At 43.1% G+C, this 19204-nt stretch overlaps 2 protein-coding genes across 2 annotated transcripts; both read right to left on the minus strand.

Annotated features, from left to right (window-relative positions):
• Positions 1–7827: 7827 nt before the first annotated feature.
• Positions 7828–12341, minus strand: LOC124045757 (rho-related GTP-binding protein RhoA-B-like). The gene is made up of 5 exons (XM_046365338.1): positions 12184–12341; positions 10177–10334; positions 9142–9262; positions 8782–8912; positions 7828–8588 (listed from the first exon to the last, which is right to left on the minus strand). The coding sequence occupies exons 2-5, from the start codon at positions 10330–10332 to the stop codon at positions 8415–8417; spliced, it is 582 nt and encodes a 193-aa protein (XP_046221294.1). The 5' UTR covers positions 10333–10334; positions 12184–12341; the 3' UTR covers positions 7828–8414.
• Positions 12342–13758: 1417 nt separating this feature from the next.
• On the minus strand, positions 13759–17985 carry LOC124045758 (transmembrane protein 115-like). The gene is made up of 2 exons (XM_046365340.1): positions 16122–17985; positions 13759–15725 (listed from the first exon to the last, which is right to left on the minus strand). Exons 1-2 carry the CDS (start codon positions 16976–16978, stop codon positions 15494–15496), a joined length of 1089 nt encoding a protein of 362 aa, XP_046221296.1. The 5' UTR covers positions 16979–17985; the 3' UTR covers positions 13759–15493.
• Between the last annotated feature and the right edge of the window lie 1219 nt (positions 17986–19204).

Raw genomic sequence — 19204 nt, forward strand, 5'->3', positions numbered from 1 at the left:
CAAGGATGAACCAGACTTGTGGAGGTTTACAGTTTGTTTTCTGATGTCTTGGCTGATTTCTTTTTGTTTTCCCATGATGTCAAGCAAAGAGACACTGAGTTTGAAGGTAGGCCTTGAAATACATCCACAGGTACACCTCTAATTGACAAAAATGATGTCAATTAGCCTACCAGAAGATTCTAAAGCCATGACATAATTTTCTGGAATTTTCCAAGCTGTTTAAAGCCACAGTCAGCTTTAGTGTATGTAAACTTCTGACTTCAAATAATAACCACACCAATTTGTAAAGGACAGGTGTAGGTTGTTTGTATCAAGTTTTGAATACACTACCGTAAATGATCTCTGAGAAACTGACGAAAACTGACGAAAAGCTGAAAAGTGTTACAACCAACCCTGGTCTCTCCTAATAATGAGAGGTTAGGTAGCATGCCTTGGGGGTATGATATTTGTGCATCTGTAACTTTCTCACGCATCCTTATTCATGATTCATTCAGGATTATCCCTAATCATTGTAGCACCCACATTAATGTAGAATTGTTGAGAAACAGATGCTATTCTTTTTTACAATAAAAGTGACTCCATAATGACACCATACATTATGTACCATTAATTTCTATTGTGCACAAAATAAAGTGAAACACAACAAAAACAAACAGAAAATGCATCCAAGAAATGTGTAGCGTCACAAGCATGATGTAGTCATTGTGTACTATGATTATGGAACCAAATGCATTCGGAAAGTACTCAGACCCATTGACTTTTTCCACATTTTGTTACGTTGCTTTTTTCCCTCATCAATCTACACACAATACCCCATATTGACAAAGCAAAACAGGTTTTTAGAAATATTTACAATTTTGTTTTTACATTTACATAAGTATTCAGACCCTTTACTCAGTACTTTGTTGAAGCACCTTTGGCAGCGATTTCAGCCTCGAGTCTTCTTCACATCAAATCAAATGTTATTAGTCACATACACATGGTTAGCAGATGTTAATGTGAGTGTAGCGAAATGCATGTGCTTCTACTTCTGACAGTGCAGTAAACATCAAACAAGAAATCGAACAAATCCACAACATCTACCTAATAAACACAAATCTAAAGGGTTGGAATAAAAAATATGTACATATAAATAAATGTATGAGCGATGACCAAACGGCATAGGCAAGATGCAATAGATGGTATAAGATACAGTATATACGTATGAGATGAGTAATGTAAGATGTGTAAACATTATTGAAGTGGCATTATTTAAAGTGACTAGTGATCAATTTATTAAAGTGGCATTTGATTTGAGTCTGTATGTAGGTAGCAGCCTCTCTGTTAGTGATGGCTGTTTAACAGTCTGATGGCCTTGAGATACAAGATGTTTTTCAGTCTCTCAAATCAAATCACATTTATTTATATAGCCCTTCGTACATCAGCTGATATTTCCAGGCCGGCTCGGTCCTCCCCTCCCGCTCCGTGGCTTGACGACTCATTGCGAGCTCACAGAACAGGGCTCCGGGCAGCCGAGCGGAAATGGAGGAAAACTCGCCTCCCTGCGGACCTGGCATCCTTTCACTCCCTCCTCTCTACATTTTCCTCCTCTGTCTCTGCTGCTAAAGCCACTTTCTACCACTCTAAATTCCAAGCATCTGCCTCTAACCCTAGGAAGCTCTTTGCCACCTTCTCCTCCCTCCTGAATCCTCCTCCCCCTCCCCCCCCTCCTCCCTCTCTGCAGATGACTTCGTCAACCATTTTGAAAAGAAGGTCGACGACATCCGATCCTCGTTTGCTTAAGTCAAACGACACCGCTGGTTCTGCTCACACTGCCCTACCCTGTGCTCTGACCTCTTTCTCCCCTCTCTCTCCAGATGAAATCTCGCGTCTTGTGACGGCCGGCCGCCCAACAACCTGCCCGCTCGACCCTATCCCCTCCTCTCTTCTCCAGACCATTTCCGGAGACCTTCTCCCTTACCTCACCTCGCACATCAACTTATCCCTGACCGCTGGCTACGTCCCTTCCGTCTTCAAGAGAGCGAGAGTTGCACCCCTTCTGAAAAAACCTACACTCGATCCCTCCGATGTCAACAATTACAGACCAGTATCCCTTCTTTCTTTTCTCTCCAAAACTCTTGAACGTGCCGTCTTTGGTCAGCTCTCCCGCTATCTCTCTCAGAATGACCTTCTTGATCCATATCAGTCAGGTTTCAAGACTAGTCATTCAACTGAGACTGCTCTTCTCTGTATCACGGAGGCGCTCCGCACCGCTAAAGCTAACTCTCTCTCCTCTGCTCTCATCCTTCTAGACCTATCGGCTGCCTTCGATACTGTGAACCATCAGATCCTCCTCTCCACCCTCTCCGAGTTGGGCATCTCCGGCGCGGCCCACGCTTGGATTGCGTCCTACCTGACAGGTCGCTCCTACCAGGTGGCGTGGCGAGAATCTGTCTCCTCACCACGCGCTCTCACCACTGGTGTCCCCCAGGGCTCTGTTCTAGGCCCTCTCCTATTCTCGCTATACACCAAGTCACTTGGCTCTGTCATAACCTCACATGGTCTCTCCTATCATTGCTATGCAGACGACACACAATTAATCTTCTCCTTTCCCCCTTCTGATGACCAGGTGGCGAATCGCATCTCTGCATGTCTGGCAGACATATCAGTGTGGATGACGGATCACCACCTCAAGCTGAACTTCGGCAAGACGGAGCTGCTCTTCCTCCCGGGGAAGGACTGCCCGTTCCATGATCTCGCCATCACGGTTGACAACTCCATTGTGTCCTCCTCCCAGAGCGCTAAGAACCTTGGCGTGATCCTGGACAACACCCTGTCGTTCTCAACTAACATCAAGGTGGTGGCCCGTTCCTGTAGGTTCATGCTCTACAACATCCGCAGAGTACGACCCTGCCTCACACAGGAAGCGGCGCAGGTCCTAATCCAGGCACTTGTCATCTCCCGTCTGGATTACTGCAACTCGCTGTTGGCTGGGCTCCCTGCCTGTGCCATTAAACCCCTACAACTCATCCAGAACGCCGCAGCCCGTCTAGTGTTCAACCTTCCCAAGTTCTCTCACGTCACCCCGCTCCTCCGCTCTCTCCACTGGCTTCCAGTTGAAGCTTGCATCCGCTACAAGACCATGGTGCTTGCCTACGGAGCTGTGAGGGGAACGGCACCTCAGTACCTCCAGGCTCTGATCAGGCCTTACACCCAAATAAGGGCACTGCGTTCATCCACCTCTGGCCTGCTCGCCTCCCTACCACTGAGGAAGTACAGTTCCCGCTCAGCCCAGTCAAAACTGTTCGCTGCTCTGGCTCCCCAATGGTGGAACAAACTCCCTCACGACGCCAGGACAGCGGAGTCAATCACCACCTTCCGGAGACACCTGAAACCCCACCTCTTTAAGGAATACCTAGGATAGGATAAAGTAATCCTTCTCACCCCCCTCCCCCTTAAAATATTTAGATGCACTATTGTAAAGTGGTTGTTCCACTGGATGTCATAAGGTGAATGCACCAATTTGTAAGTCGCTCTGGATAAGAGCATCTGCTAAATGACTTAAATGTAATGTAATGTAATCTCAAGTGCTGTACAGAAACCCAGCCTAAAACCCCAAACAGCAAGCAATGCAGGTGTAGAAGCACGGTGGCTAGGAAAAACTCCATAGAAAGGCCAAAATCTAGGAAGAAACCTAGAGAGGAACCAGGCTATGTGGGGTGGCCAGTCCTCTTCTGGCTGTGCTGGGTGGAGATTATAACAGAACATGGCCAAGATGTTCAAATGTTCATAAATGACCAGCATGGTCAAATGATAATAATCACAGGCAGAATAGTTGAAACTGGAGCAGCTGCACGGCCAGGTGGACTGGGGACAGCAAGGAGTCATCATGTCAGGTAGTCCTGAGGCATGGTCCTAGGGCTCAGGTCCTCCGAGAGAGAGAAAGAGAGAATTAGAGAGGGCATACTTAAATTCACACAGGACACCGGATAGGACAGGAGAAGTACTCCAGATATAACAAACTGACCCTAGCCCCCCGGCACATAAACTACTGCAGTATAAATACTGGAGGCTGAGACAGGAGGGGTCAGGAGACACTGGGTCCCAGCTTTGTTGTACCCGTACTCCTCCCATTCTTCTCTGGAGATCCTCTCAAGCTCTTTCAGGTTGGATGGGGAGTGTCACTACAGAGCTATTTTCAGGTTTCTCCAGAGATGTTTGATTTGGTTCAAGTCTGGGCTCTGGCTGGGCCACTCAAGGACATTGAGACTTGTCACGAAGCCCCTCCTGTGTAGTCTTGGCTGTGTGCTTAGGGTCGTTGTCCTGTTGGAATAATAATAATAATATATGCCATTTAGCAGACGCTTTTATCCAAAGCGACTTACAGTCATGTGTGCATACAAGGTGAACCTTCACCCCAGTCAGAGGTCCTGAGTGCTCTGCAGCAGGTTCTCATCAAGGTCTTCTCTGTAAATTGTTATGTTCATCTTTCCCTCAATCCTGACTAGTCTCCCAGTCCCTGACACTGAAAAACATCCCCACAGCATGATGCCACCACCGTCATGCTTCACCGTAGGGATGGTGCCAGGTTTCCTCCAGACGTGACGCTTGGAATTCAGACCAGAGTTCAATCTTGGTTTCATCAGACCAGAGAATCTTGTTTCTCATGGTCTGATAGTCCTTTAGGTGCCTTTTGGCAAACTCCAAGCAGGCTGTTATGTGCCTTTTATTAAGGAGTGGCTTCCGTCTGGCCACCATAAAGGCCTGATTGGTGGAGTGCTCCACAGAGGAACTCTGGAGCTCTGTCAGAGTGACCATCTGGTTCTTGGTCACTTCCCTGACCAAGGCCCTTTTCCCCCAACGTGTTCTTTGGGACCTTCAATGCTGCAGACATTTTTTAGTACCCTTCCCCAGATCTGTGCCTTGACACAATCCTTTCTCTGAGCTCTACGGACAATTCCTTCGACCTCATGGTTTGGTTTTTGCTCTGACATGATCTGTCAACTGTGAGACCTTATCTAGACAGGTGTGTGCCTTTCCAAATCATGTCCAATCAATTGAATTTACCACAGGTGGACTCCAATCAAATTGTAGAAACATCTCAAGGATAATCAATGGAAACAGGATGCACCTGAGCTCAATTTCGAGTCTCATAGCAAAGGGTCTGAATAGTTATGTAAATAAGGTACTTCTGTTTTTTATTATTAATACATTTGAAAAAATTTCAAAAAAACGGTTTTTGTTTTGTCATTAAGGGGTATTGTTTGTAGATTGACGAGGAAATGCTTTTATTTAATCCATTTTAGATTAAGGCTGTAACACAACAGAATGTGGAAAAAGGGAAGGTGTATGAATACGTTGTGAATGTTGTTTGCGGGAGTACCAAAACAACATTAACATTTGAACTGTTCCAATACTTTTTTAGCTCACTGTATCTGTAAAGCATTGTGTAACATCTGCTGATTTAAAAAGGTCTTTGTAAAACAAATTGTGTGATTAATTGATTGTCAGGTGACACTTTCCTTCAGCACTTGTAGGTGGTTCTCAACCTTTAAAGAAACTGTCTAGTGTTTCCAGATTTCTATAAAGTATGACCTTTAGTTATTTACAATATGAGTGAAATAGTTTTCCTTCCAAAGAAAACAGTAATTAAGTATGTTAAAAGGCAGCTTTTCTGTGTTGGAATGGTGTGGGTGTAACGGATGTGAAACGGTTAGCTTAGTTAGCGGTGTGCGCTAAATAGCGTTTCAATTGGTGACGTCACTTGCTTTGAGACCTTGAAGTAGTAGTTCCCCTTGCTCTGCAAGGGCCGTGGCTTTTGTGGAGCGATGGGTAACGATGCTTCGAGGGTGACTGTTGTCGTTGTGTGCAGAAGGTCCCTGGTTCGCGCCCGGGTATGGGCGAGGGGACGGTTTAAAATTATACTGTTACATTGATGCTGTTGACCCGGATTACTGGTTGCTGCGGAAAAAGGAGGAAGGTCAAAAGGGGGGTGAGTATAAAAATGGAGGTGAAACGGCTAGCTTAGTTAGCGGTGTGCGCTAAATAGCGTTTCAATTGGTGACGTCACTTGCTTTGAGACCTTGAAGTAGTAGTTCCCCTTGCTCTGCAAGGGCCGCGGCTTTTGTGGAGCGATGGGTAACGATGCTTCGAGGGTGACTGTTGTCGTTGTGTGCAGAAGGTCCCTGGTTCGCGCCCGGGTATGGGCGAGGGGACGGTTTAAAAAATTATACTGTTACATGGGCATAAAATATTAATAAGAGTAGACCACTGACTGGCCAGCTCAGCCAATGACACCATGTTATATGAGGAAACAGCAAGCATTTTTTAAACGGTCTGTTTGGGATATAAGTGTTTTTCTCCAATTTATGCTTTGGCCACGAGCCAACAAAATTATTTGTGTATGAGTTAACAGAATATGAACTGGACAGTTACTTTAAAGGTAAAAAATAGATTTTCCTGTTTTATATTTCCACACTGAGGTTGGAATAACACCGTGAAATTGTGAAAAATGATAATGCCCTTTTATTGTAAGAGCTGTTTGAAATATTGAGTAGTTATTTAGGAGTTATTTAGTTATTTAGGATACCAAGTGATTTGTAGATCAGTCTGTCTGGACACTCCTTTAAATTCGGCTGCAATGTCGAATGCACCCTTTGGGCTTGTTCGAGTGGTAAACCGAAAGCAACCGACTGTAGACCAAAGTCGAGGAGTGAAGTCGGGGGAGGTGCACTCTGCGACAGCCGAGAGTAAGACACCGATGTGGTTTTCCAAAAGCACGGCTCAAAAAAGCACGCACGGTTTTTCTTTATGTCAAAAATGTCTCCAATCCCCATATCACACACCCACAAACTGACAAGTGTACATTGTACAATCAATTGTACAATCACATTCTTCCATTGCAAAACTACCATTCCAGTGTTTTACTTGCTATATTGTATTTACTTTGCCACCATGGCCTTTTTTGCCTTTAACTCCCTTCTCACCTCATTTGCTCACATTGTATATAGACTTGTTTATACTGTATTATTGACTGTATGTTTGTTTTACTCCATGTGTAACTAACTCGGTGTCGTATCTGTCGAACTGCTTTGCTTTATCTTGGCCAGGTCGCAATTGTAAATGAGAACTTGTTCTCAACTTGCCTACCTGGTTAAATAAAGGTGAAATAAAATAAATAAAAAATTGTTTAGAGAACGAGCCTCATATCACATTCATTTGAACATATTCACTGAATACATGAATTGCAGCCAAGTTCCTGTTTCAGTCACATCATTGGTCACGTTCAGGTGTGTCAAACAAAAACACCCTAATGATTGGTTGACAATAGAGCCTCCCACAAATGCAGGTGTTGGCTGCAGGAGGAAGTTGAAGAGCAACTGCAGAGATGTGCAGTCAAAACGTCATTACCTTTGATCACATGCTTTGTGCTAAGTTCAACATGCAGGCTGGACAATTGTTATCCCCATAATGCAACACTTTGAAAGGCAGTGACCAACAATGATCACCGAATTGACCAAATGATCCACTCAAACACACCCATTGACTCTTAGTCTTCCATGGTGACATCAGCATGCAAAACATTTGTTAGACCAGTAAGTTCCAAAACTCTATTTCCCCCTCCCCACTCAGATCACTCCGACAGTCCAATGAAAATGATTGCTTGAGAAACTACCCTTTGCTAAGAAACTGTTTATTTTTGACTATTTTCATTGAGAACAATCACTAAAGGTACTTTTGAAATGACTTGATATATAGACACCTGCACTGGACCGTAACATCTCTGAAAAGCATCCTTGCACGACAAAGCAAATTATAGCCCTTCAATTCCCACAACAAAAAAGGAAATGTGTTATAGAAAGTAATTTATTACACAATGTAACCAAGGCTAGTTTACAAATACAGTTCCAGTCATGTATGTGTATACATATGAATATACCCACATCTTATATTTACAGATTTGCATACAACATGTTTTCCTGTTTATTCATTGCAACACTTACTTTACGGTTTCACATCCAAAAACTAAAATGATTTGTACATAAGAGACTTAAAGGAGTTCAGCCCTGTGTGTTCCAAACAAAGAAACGGCAGCCAGCCCAGAGTCCAGGCAGGCAGAGCACTTGACTGGCAGTCCAGAGGCCAGCCCTTCTCACGACTGCCCCAACAACAGCATTTGGCAGGTGAAATTTAAATACTGATAAATGTTTACCATGACTTAAAAAAATAAGATGAGTAAAAACCAAACATCAACAAAAAAATGTATACGTTCTAAGATCATCTCCCAAAGCAAGGACACAAGCTCCAACGGTCGGTCGGCAAGTGTGGGGGGGTCGGGGGGTTGGTGAGATGTAAACGGGTGCTTATCCAACCCCCTTGTCCATCCACACACTTGCCAGAGCCCCTGGTACAGGGACTGAGTCCTGTCATGCAGTCTACAGAAGGAGACATTTATTGCTTTTCTTTCCTCGCCGGGCCTGTAGTGCCGCCCTGGTGGCCATCTCAAACACCTCCCGCACGCCATCCTTTGTCTTGGCCGAGCACTCCATATAGCCGAACGCTCCGATCCGGTTGGCCATGTCACGGGCCTCCTCTGGCTTCACTGGCTCCTACAGAGAGTTAAGAGGCACTGTCAGGACATCCAAAAAGCACTGACCATATCATGCGGAAAGAGATAGTTTAGGGTGAGTTTTCCCCAAAGCTTTGTAGCCAACGTGGTCATTTTTTCTCTCATCCCAGTTTGTTTATAATCCCACGAGTTTGTAGAGGGAGGTAAAAAATGTACCTGTCCTTTCTACGTACCTGTTTCATCTTGGCCAGCTCCCGGCGTGTGTGTTCATCGTTGCGCAGGTCCTTCTTATTGCCTACGAGGATGATGGGAACGTTTGGACAGAAGTGTTTGACCTCTGGAGTCCACTTCTCTGGAATGTTCTCTGTACGGAATCAAAGGGTCAAGGGTCAGACAAGCACACACCAACGCTCAGTACATTTGGGAAGATATGGGGTAGTGTACCGGAGGAAGGAGGTGTAGAAGAGCCATTGCTGTCCTATGCGTATTGGATGTGTGAGTGAGTACTTCACTAGTCAGAATGGGCTGAACAACCCACCTATAAAAGGAAACCTTGTGTGGATGACAGCAAGAGAGTGAGTGTGTAAGCTCACCCAAGCTGTCTGGGCTGTCAATGGAAAAGCACATGAGGATGACGTCAGTGTCGGGGTAGGAGAGGGGGCGAAGCCTGTCGTAGTCCTCTTGGCCAGCTGTATCCCACAGAGCCAGCTCCACCTAGTATAGTGTAGACAACTAATGTTAACCCTCATACAGATATGCTTGAAGTGGCAAGTGCATGTCAGCTGTTCTAGTGACTGGGTTAATCAGCAAACCTCTGGCAAGAGAAATAAATCATAGACAACCTTGGACACATTGATTCAGTAAAATGTACATTGTACAGTTAATGATGTCTGCCTACCACAGACTTTCATGAACACACAGGAAATCAGGATAATTGGATATTACTTTTAGGTGTAGGCCAACTTCGATGATGAATGAAAAGAGGACAATGTCAGAAAAACAAACTCCCAGCAAATCGGGAAAAATCACATCTCTGATAAGAGCCACTCTTTGAAAATGAATAATTGGACATTTCTTGAAGACATTCATTGGTGTGACACACTAAAGGATTAATAGAAAGCTACTTGCCCTTCTCGGTTGTTAAATGGGGAAAGCAAATTAGAGCAAGACACTTCTACAAGTATGACATGACGTAAGCAGAATTAATTCAGCATATCAAATCTAGATGTCCCAGATTTATAGCCGAGCCACATTGAGGCCAGGACACTTGGGTTTATAGCTCACACAGGCCACAATATAATGAAGTGCCATAGGGTCTTACAATACAACTTTAGAATAAATATTCCTTACATCATTCAGAAGCATATGCTGCACCTAATATGTTTCTATACCTGGTTAACTGAACACACATGTGCCATACCATTATAGCCATCTGCCCCTATAGCTACAGATAAATGTAGCCCAATCTCAACGAGCAGATACCATGATAGCCAAGACCAGCACTATTAAACACAGTGAAGCGACCTTGAAAACCAGCTAGCAATTAGGGCTACGTAATTCACCTAACCTTGTTTACACCTTCAACTGAGAAATAAAAAAAAGTATGTTGTTGAGTCTGTAGTCATTACCTGTTTGCTGTCCACCTCAATGTCAGCCACATAGTTCTCAAAGACAGTGGGTACATAGACCTCAGGGAACTGGTCTTTACTGAACACTATCAACAGACAGGTCTTCCCACAAGCACCATCTCCCACAATCACCAGCTTCTTACGAATCGCTGCCATGCCTGAGAAGAGAGAAATAAAATGCATGAAGAAACACAAGCAAGCCAACAGCCTTATATTAAACAGGTTTTATAACTGCTGTGGTCTCAAATAGGATCAATGTAGTGGATTGACTGGACACAACACAATTGTGAAGATTCGCAAAGCTAAGTCACACTTGTATCCTCTAAAGATTTCTCCCAGTGGGGCTCATTGGGGGAACACACTTGCCTTCAACACCTGCGGTTAAAGGGATAATTTACTTTGAACTTTAACCAGCTGGTCCTATCCATCCATGTCTTAGAAGACATCAACAACCAATGTTAACCAGGCTCTATCAAAACTGGCATGATCCAGAACAAACTGCAGGTATGGTATATGTTCCTACACACGACGCTGGAAATCTCCACTAATAGTGTTTGCAAGGAAATTGACAGCAAAGAGGGAATGAGAATCAGCCCATCCATTCAATACTCGTATTGCTGCTCACATTAAACTAGTTGCTGAATGTTAGGATCACAAGTCAGGACCGACAATGAATGGTGGATTCAAGGTGGAAAACATGCCCCATGTATTTTTAGACTGAGGGACATGTGTGACCAAACGCACCAACTCTGATGTACAGTCCCCAACTCTTATGTTTAGACTACTTCCAGAATAGGTCTTGACAACATTTAGCTAGTATTGCCATGTATAACCATGATACATTTGACTGGTTATTTGACTACCAGCACACTGATCCTGTGGACATCATGTGATTGTAGAAGTGAAGTATGTGCCAAAGCTGTATCCTAGTAATTATTAATGTGATGTCCCCATTAGTCAAACGCCAAATAAAATGGGTTATCTGAAGCAGTCACATACAGGACAAAATCAGACAGTGGTGCACGGCAAGCAGCTTTTAGTTTCTTGGCTGACATTACATTAATTACTACTATAATATTGCGTAGGATAGACGGGCATTAAAGCTACTGTAACTAGGTGCATTTTTGCCCATAGGGTGGATCATTCAAATGTTTAGGTAAGATGGCGTCAAAGCATCAACAGATGGCTGTTGTCCGCAGTATAAGGGCGGCCCCATTCACAACAAACTCACTTCGCTAGCTCTCTACCAGAAAAACAGTGTCTGGTCCAGCTGAAGTTAAATTAAAATGGTCAACCCTAGACCGCAACTTGTCTAGCTAGTTAACCAACGTTACCTAAAATAAAGAGACGGATACTTGAAATCTATAGCCGGGCAAAAACTAAGCCACCCAATCAGAGTCAAAGTTTTGTTTGTTATAGTTAGGTAGCGAGAAGAGTACTGTATAACCTTTGTTTACAGGATTACACGTTATAGTAAAAAAAAAACCATAACTTCACTACTATGACGCTACAGTAGCGTTAGCTACTTGACAAAACACAGTTAGCTAACTAGCCAACTGGTCAGAATTATGGGGGTACCGTTGATGACGGTCGCTAACCGATAACGTTAGTTGTTGGCTAACTTGCTCTAGATAACAGCAACAAACTAACACGCCGGTTGGTTCCAAATACTGACTTGCTTCTGCATACGTTAACTAACTACCTAAGAAAGTTAGCTTGTGGGGATACGGTAGGTTTCTAGCATAGCCAGTGTTCTGGCAATTTCTTTTGAAGGATAAAAACAATGGAGATCCTTTTCCAACGGTTACTGCTGCTAGCTAGCCAGTAGCTTGAGTCAGTGCGGACGCTGTATAACGTTACTACTATTGAGGTCGTTCTCTCGGGCTCGTTTCGAAATGCGAGACCGAAGACGATGTACGGCTGGACCACTTTCTAACAATTTATCCTACCATTACACTCCACCAATGTTGTCATATTTCGATAAAAGTGTTTCAAAAGTAGTTGTACCTGTTGTTTAGATGGCTTGCAGTCGTTTTCCCAGGGCTGTCTTGCTTCGCCGTTAACCCTCGTTTCGATACAATGTTGAATTACTTTGCGTGTGCACGGGAGGGGTGGCGGGGACGAGCGTGAGCCACGCCTGCGCGTGCACGTCACTCGGTTTCGATGAGCATCCAAACCGTTTTGATTTGTTTTTTCAATAATAGTTACATTCCAAAACTTTTTCCACACAAAATAAATGTTAGAAAGGACCCAAGAAGTGGACAGATTATGCTTCCTTCCTTCGCATTGGGTCGTTCTACGAAAATGGTGGCTTTGCTGTCCCAGCCATAACCACCAGGAAAAACAGTTAAAAGTCTCAGATAATGACAAAGTATATTGTTAATAAAACATATGTAAGACAGTTAAATTGCAAACCATGTTTTGTATATATTTTAGAGTCGATGTTTAGTGACATATTTTGATTTTTTAAGTGTTTTTTTCTCCCACTTTAAATGTCATAAAGCAAAATAAAGTATAAGCTTTATGTTGTGACCTACTTAAAAACAAATATATATAAATATCAACTCATTATTCAAAATCATTTTGTGAATAGCTGTCCCTCAATTCCATGTCACTGGTGTTACCACTGAGGGGTGTTACCCTTTATAAAATGCAACATTTTGAAAAGATTCAACCATTTGGCAACTTTTTCCTGGGCCAAAGGTTCATTGGAGCCAGAGCTGTTTTGAAAAGCACTCTTGTTTGGCAAGTTCTTCCTGGGTCAAAGGTTCATTGGAGCCAGGTCTGTTTTGAAAAGCACGTTAGCAATTGGATGATTCATTTGATGTGAGGCCTTAAGATGTGTCACTGGTGTTACAGTTTATAGTAAGGGAAAGGACATTGTTTTCAAATAATTGATCAAAACACATGATTAAGTGATGTATTTTGAATTTAAGAAGTGTGGTTTGAGCGACTGTGGCCTCCATTTTAGCTATGCCATCTTGTCTACAGATTTGTCACTCGTGTTATTGTTCCTAGTTTTAAGTGTTACTGGTCACTGGCATTACACAACAACTGTTTAAATTACTAATCACTTTTAAATATAATTTAAAATATGAACCCTTGTCATTCATTATATATGTAAATTTAAGTCCAATTTCATCCTGGAAAGCCTGAATCGTCATCTAAAATATAGGTAACACCCATTTAAAAAAGTCTGGATAATCATTTTTTAAATGCAATATAAAATACAGTACACTCATGTTGATTTATGTTAACTGTTATCTGTGTCTTGGTAAAAACATGATTTAATGTAGGCTGGTAATCGTTTGAATTTGAGCTACCCTTTTCACAAATAAGTCAAGCTAGATAAATAGCTTATTTCTATTAGGCATTCCAATCTAAGTCACAGTCACCTAAATAAGGCAACATATGGAGTACCCCTGGGAAAAGGTTGTCAGTTCAAAGCCCTTCATGACATACAATGAAACAGCTGTAGAGTATCACATACTGTGCTAACTGCTCCATCTAGTGGCAGCCTAAATAAAAATCAGCTGACATGTGCTCTATTAGTACTACCTACCCAGTGTTGCAAAAAGACAATTTATGTCATATAATCATATTTTATTTCATATAGAGATAAACAAATAGATCATAAACTAAAGAGGAATCTGCAATGGCCACAGTAGAAAGAAATACACCAATAGTGGAAATCAGGGAAAACTGTCCTGTGCACAGACAATATCTGAAAACCAAGCCTTGAAGTCACCACCAACAAATTAAACAGAACTGCATCAGTATGGCCATCATTCACCACACCTAAACATTTCCAGTCAATCCACACAAACAGGTACTGCCACTAGCGTTAACAAACCTCATAAATACATTGTGTGTTAGATTAAGAGTGCAGTTCTTATCTTAACCAACATTGAGACAGATTAATAAGGGGAAGAAAGAGAAACTAGAAAGGCTGCATTAAGGCTGCGTTTAGACAGGCATCCAAATTCTGATATTTTTCCACTAATTGATATTTTGAACAATCACATCAGATCTGTTCACATCAGCACTGACCTGATTGGTCCAAAGACCAATTAGTGAAAAAAAAGTTTAGAATTGAGCTGCCTGTCTAAAGCTGCGTTTTTACCAACCAGGTCAGCTCTGAAAAATATCTGATTTAGTTAAAGACCAATTAGTGGAAGAAAAAGTGAATAGGGCTGCCTGTGTGAACGTAGCCAAAGAAACAAACAAGAGATTGACAAAATGTTCCTTAGGGACAAGGCGGCCTGTCAAGAGTGCATCGGTGACTATTACTGTCATTGTCAAAAGCTGCTGAACTTTATCAGGGCAAACCAGTGAGAAATTACAGGAAGCCACTGTGTAAACAATCTAGTGCTCTCCCTCTCCCAGTTACACACTCATTCACCTAAATCCAAACACACACAAAACTTTCTGGCCAGAACTAAATATTCTGACAGAACTCAAATCAACAGTATGAACAAAGAGGAAGACACATCCACATTCCCTTTATTCTATTATGGCTATGGTTCCCCATCTAGTAATCCAACTCTGACTCAGAGTAGTTGATATTCTGAAAATCACCTCAAGTATTCAGAGCAAAAGTAAACCCCTCAAAACAGGTACAGGAAACGCATCATCATCCACAGAGCAACTTGTCAAATTATCAGGTTTCCCACAAATTTAGAAAACATTTGAAAACAGAAGATCTAACAGCGGTAAAACAGCTGTGGGGTAAACCTAGATTAATTTCAGTCTTTCAGTGATGGGGACCAGAGAAAAGACGTATTTGACCTTGAAAATGGAAAACCCATCAGGACAAAAGGATGACCTAGAAAACCGCTGAGAATCTCAGTCCGTCTGCTGAAAGCTTACTCTGGGATAATAGTAACACATAGCAACAGATGGGGAGTTTGCCAAGAGTCTTTGCTCCAGTCCAAGTGTCTCAGTCACAAAATCTGGGAGCCAGACGAGTAGCAGGTGTGGAGCAGCTGTCTTTTGTGGCAAAAGAGCTTTACGAAACACTTTGTGCACCCATTCAATACTTTATTCAGGAGAGACGCAAAGTGGTTGGTAGGGAGAGTCCAACCAATATGTTTGTACATTGCATTAACGTTTCAATTAACATATTAGGGTGAGCCCGGGGGAGCGATGGGTCTGTGATGGTATTTGTATACAACTTTGGGGAGTCAGACCGTAAAACTGATAGGCCTGACAATGTTGACAATGTGTCAAACTGCTAGGGCTAATGTGTTGCATGTGTAGTCACTGTAGTGTATGCTAGTCAAAACTAAGCATGACTGAGTGTGTATCAGTGTGTCTGTTATGAGCGGGAGGGGGCGTCTTCAAAGCTGATGATGCTGGACTCCTGTCCCGTGGTGTTCTGGGAGCCGCTAGACCCCCCTGCTGGCATCGTTCTCTCCTGTCCCAAGAGCAGGGGAGTGTCGGTCCGAACTTCATCCTCATTGTCATCGTCTTCGTCGTCCATGCTTGGCCAGGTCGACTGGTCCTCCACCTTCTTCAATCTCTCGTTTAGGGCCTTCAGCGCCAACTGCCTGTAAGACGATCATCATTTTATTTAACTAGGCAAGTCAGTTAAGAACAAATTCTTATTTACAATGATGGCCTACCAAAAGGCAAAAGACCTCCTACGGGGGCTGGGACTTAAATTAAAAATAAAATAATAATAACATAAATATAGGACAAAACACACCTCGACATGAGAGAGAACACAACACTACATAAAGAGACCTAAGACAACAACATAGCAAGGCAGCAACACAAAATCATGTGTGATGATACAGTATGTAGGCTTAACTGCCATCTATGTAAACAAGGACATGAGTATGATAGCTTGCATGTGTGTCAACCAGAAAATGAAGCATGAGGTAAACAACTCTTGGTAAATGGATGCCTGTGTTTGTGTTTATTTGGGCCTCTAGAGCACTCACCTTCTCCTCTCTGCGTCCTGGGGGTCCGTCCCCGGCAGACTGATAGTGATGGAGGAAGGTGCCCCCACATCGTAGCGCTTTACCATCTTCCTACAAACCTTGATCTTCACCAGGGCTGCGTGCACCAGGCCAGCCAGCAGCCCCACCACCGGCTGTACCACTTCAGGGAAGAAGGAGGCAAAGGCAAAGTGATCTGACATGTCGCCACGGCCCCGGCTGTGCCTCTGGTAGAAGCGCAGGTAGACCCAGCCTGCCAGGGCGCCAAAGCTGTAGGCCGCCAGTGGGGCAGCACTCTCCAGCAGGCCTGAGAGGCAGAGCAGGGAAAAGCAGAGGAGGACCAGCGCCGGGGCAGCTTTGAGCCTCACCTGGGGAACCCGCAGCACCGTCGTATCCCCCATGGTCTGCTTAAGGGCCACCAACACCCCCCCGAGGAAGGCTGGTGTCCCGTGGACACGCACCGCGAATAGGTAGTCCAGGTCGAAGGTGACGACATACGTGAGCAAGTAGGAGAGGCCAGCCAGGAGGCCTGCAGAGATGTTGACCACAGTGAAAAAGATGAGCAGCTCTAAGGCGCCCCACAGAGGCTCCAACAGACGGCCACAGGCCATAACAGTCCCCACGTTGGCTGCCACTCCCCACACATGCTGCTCCACCACGGCATGGGACACCAGGGTCCAGATCCAGAAGTTAGGGGGGAAGAGGTAGCCAGGTGTCACGCCCAGGGCATATGGAGTGTCAACTGCCCATGAGAGCAGGTACAGAAGGAGCACTATGGCACTTATGGACTTCACCACAACGCTCGTATTGGCTAATGCGCCAAAGAAGTGCTGTCGTGCAACTGGCAGATAGCGATTCATTGTGTTGTCTGTTAGTCTTGAGCAAGGGCCAATGAGTAAGTTTGTCTGACCGGCAATTTCTCACGTGCTGGCCTTTTTTCCCCTTCTTTTTTTAGCAGTGCCAAGAATAACAAACGAAATCAGCGGAACCAGACAACATCCACTCTCTATAGTGAAGAATCATCCGGGAAATAATCTGATTAATCAATGCTAATTAATGGTTTAAATCAACCTTATGGTCGCACTGTTCAAAACACTTGATGGAGCAACTTTCCTTCCTTGCTATGGACTTTGCTGAAGTTACCTTGTTTCTGATTAGATAAGAGTAGTTGGGCAAACGTTAGATAACTTATTAGCAAGCTAGCCGACACATTTAGCAACATGCCAATTACGCTCAATTGACATTGAACGGTGTCATCCTCAAAGTTTACATACAATTTAACTTCCCAATTAGTAAATAGCTACTTGACTTTAGAAATCATACCAAAAATTCCCAGATCTTCAACCAGCAAACGCTAGCTACATAATAAACGTCATCAGCTTGCTGGCTAGCAAGCACTGTGGAATAAGTAGTTAGCTAGGCTAACTAGCTAAGGAAGAAGTCATACTGTTACGATGTTTTAAATCCGCCATTATAGTTAATGAACCCATTTGATAAACGGGTTTGAGTTGTATAACTACGAAAACGACAAAAAAGAAACAGTACCAGCTCCTTTTTTCTCTCGCCTCGGCACACAGATCAAATTAGTCCACCAGCTAGCTAACGTTAGAGGATTTCCTGCGTTAGCTAGCAAGCAACAGGCCGTCAAAGCAATGCTGTCGAGGCAAACAATTAGAGGTTCACGCGAAATTAATTGAGTCACTACGATTTCAGAATGTCAGAAGTCTCTTGGGTTACTTCAACGTTATTCCGATATAAAGCAACAGATTTATTCGGGAATATTTGTTGTCTTGTGAGGCACTCCCAGCATTTCACACTGACCAACAACGCTTGCGCTGCCAGTGCCACCGTCACCAACACACACGAAGCGTCAAGTCACGCCAGTTTGGTGCACTAGTTGATTATGGGAAACATAGTTTTTTGTTGTTGCTAGATCCCTGAGCTCCATGTGGAAAGGGCAGCCTATGGGGCATGGATAACATGAAAATGGATTCAAACTGACATGTATTCAAAATGTTCTCGCTCCTCAAGCATCGATTCAAGAGGCATAACAATACTTGGAAAACCACATACACATGCATTTTATTCAGTAATAAATTTCCACAATAAAAAAATAATTCACATTTCTCAAGACTTAAAAAAAGACAAAACCCTGACATCAGAATGCAACAAGAATCAAACACCACAGATGGAGCACTGGCAAAATCTGGTCTGAAATCAAGGACAGGAAAATGGTGAAATTCACACACTTATCAAGAGAACACACGGTCATCCCTACTGCCTCTGGTCTGGCGGACTCACTAAACAGACATGCATAATTTGTAAATAATGTCTAAGTGTGCCCCTGGCTATCTAAAATATATATATATATATTTTCACTACTTTTAATACTTAAGTATATTTTAGCAATTACATTTACTTTTGATACTTAAGTATATTTAAAAACAAATACTTTTGGATTTTTAATCAAGTAGTATTTTACTGGGTGACTAACTTTTACTTGAGTAACTTTCTATTACTTTTACTCAAGTATAACCATTAGGTACTTTTTCCACCATTGGAAATCAAACTAAGATAACGTTAATAGCTAACTGGCAGAAAATGCAAAGTGGGTAATGGTTGGCTCCCACAGAAGCCCAAGTGAGTGACCTTTGTCTAGCTTAGAACAATGGTGCGTATGCAAGTAAGCATTTTGTGGACAAAGTATACGTGTCCCGTACATACGACTAATAAAACTTGAAACAAACTGGAAACTGTCCTCTGTGAAGACATCCATACAAATGTACACACCCTTAAACAACACAATCATGTGAAAAATAAACACTATTAAAATGACCTTGTCCACTCACAGTGCTGAAAACATGAGACTAAAAGACCCAGATGAGACATGCAAGGATCTGGGATGCCAAGGTGGAATTTTGCTTATGGAGTAAAAAAGTGCTAGCCACACGCTGGACACAACTGTACTGCTCTGATGTGTGTTTCAAATGTCATTGTCACCTTTTTGCATATTGATCAAATTCTCTCAGAATAACAGCTCTGCTTCTACAGAATCAAAGACAAACCACTGGTACAGTGAGGTTAAA

This window comes from Oncorhynchus gorbuscha, linkage group LG10 (genome assembly GCF_021184085.1).
Source record: "Oncorhynchus gorbuscha isolate QuinsamMale2020 ecotype Even-year linkage group LG10, OgorEven_v1.0, whole genome shotgun sequence".
Classification (NCBI taxonomy): Eukaryota; Metazoa; Chordata; class Actinopteri; order Salmoniformes; family Salmonidae; genus Oncorhynchus; species Oncorhynchus gorbuscha.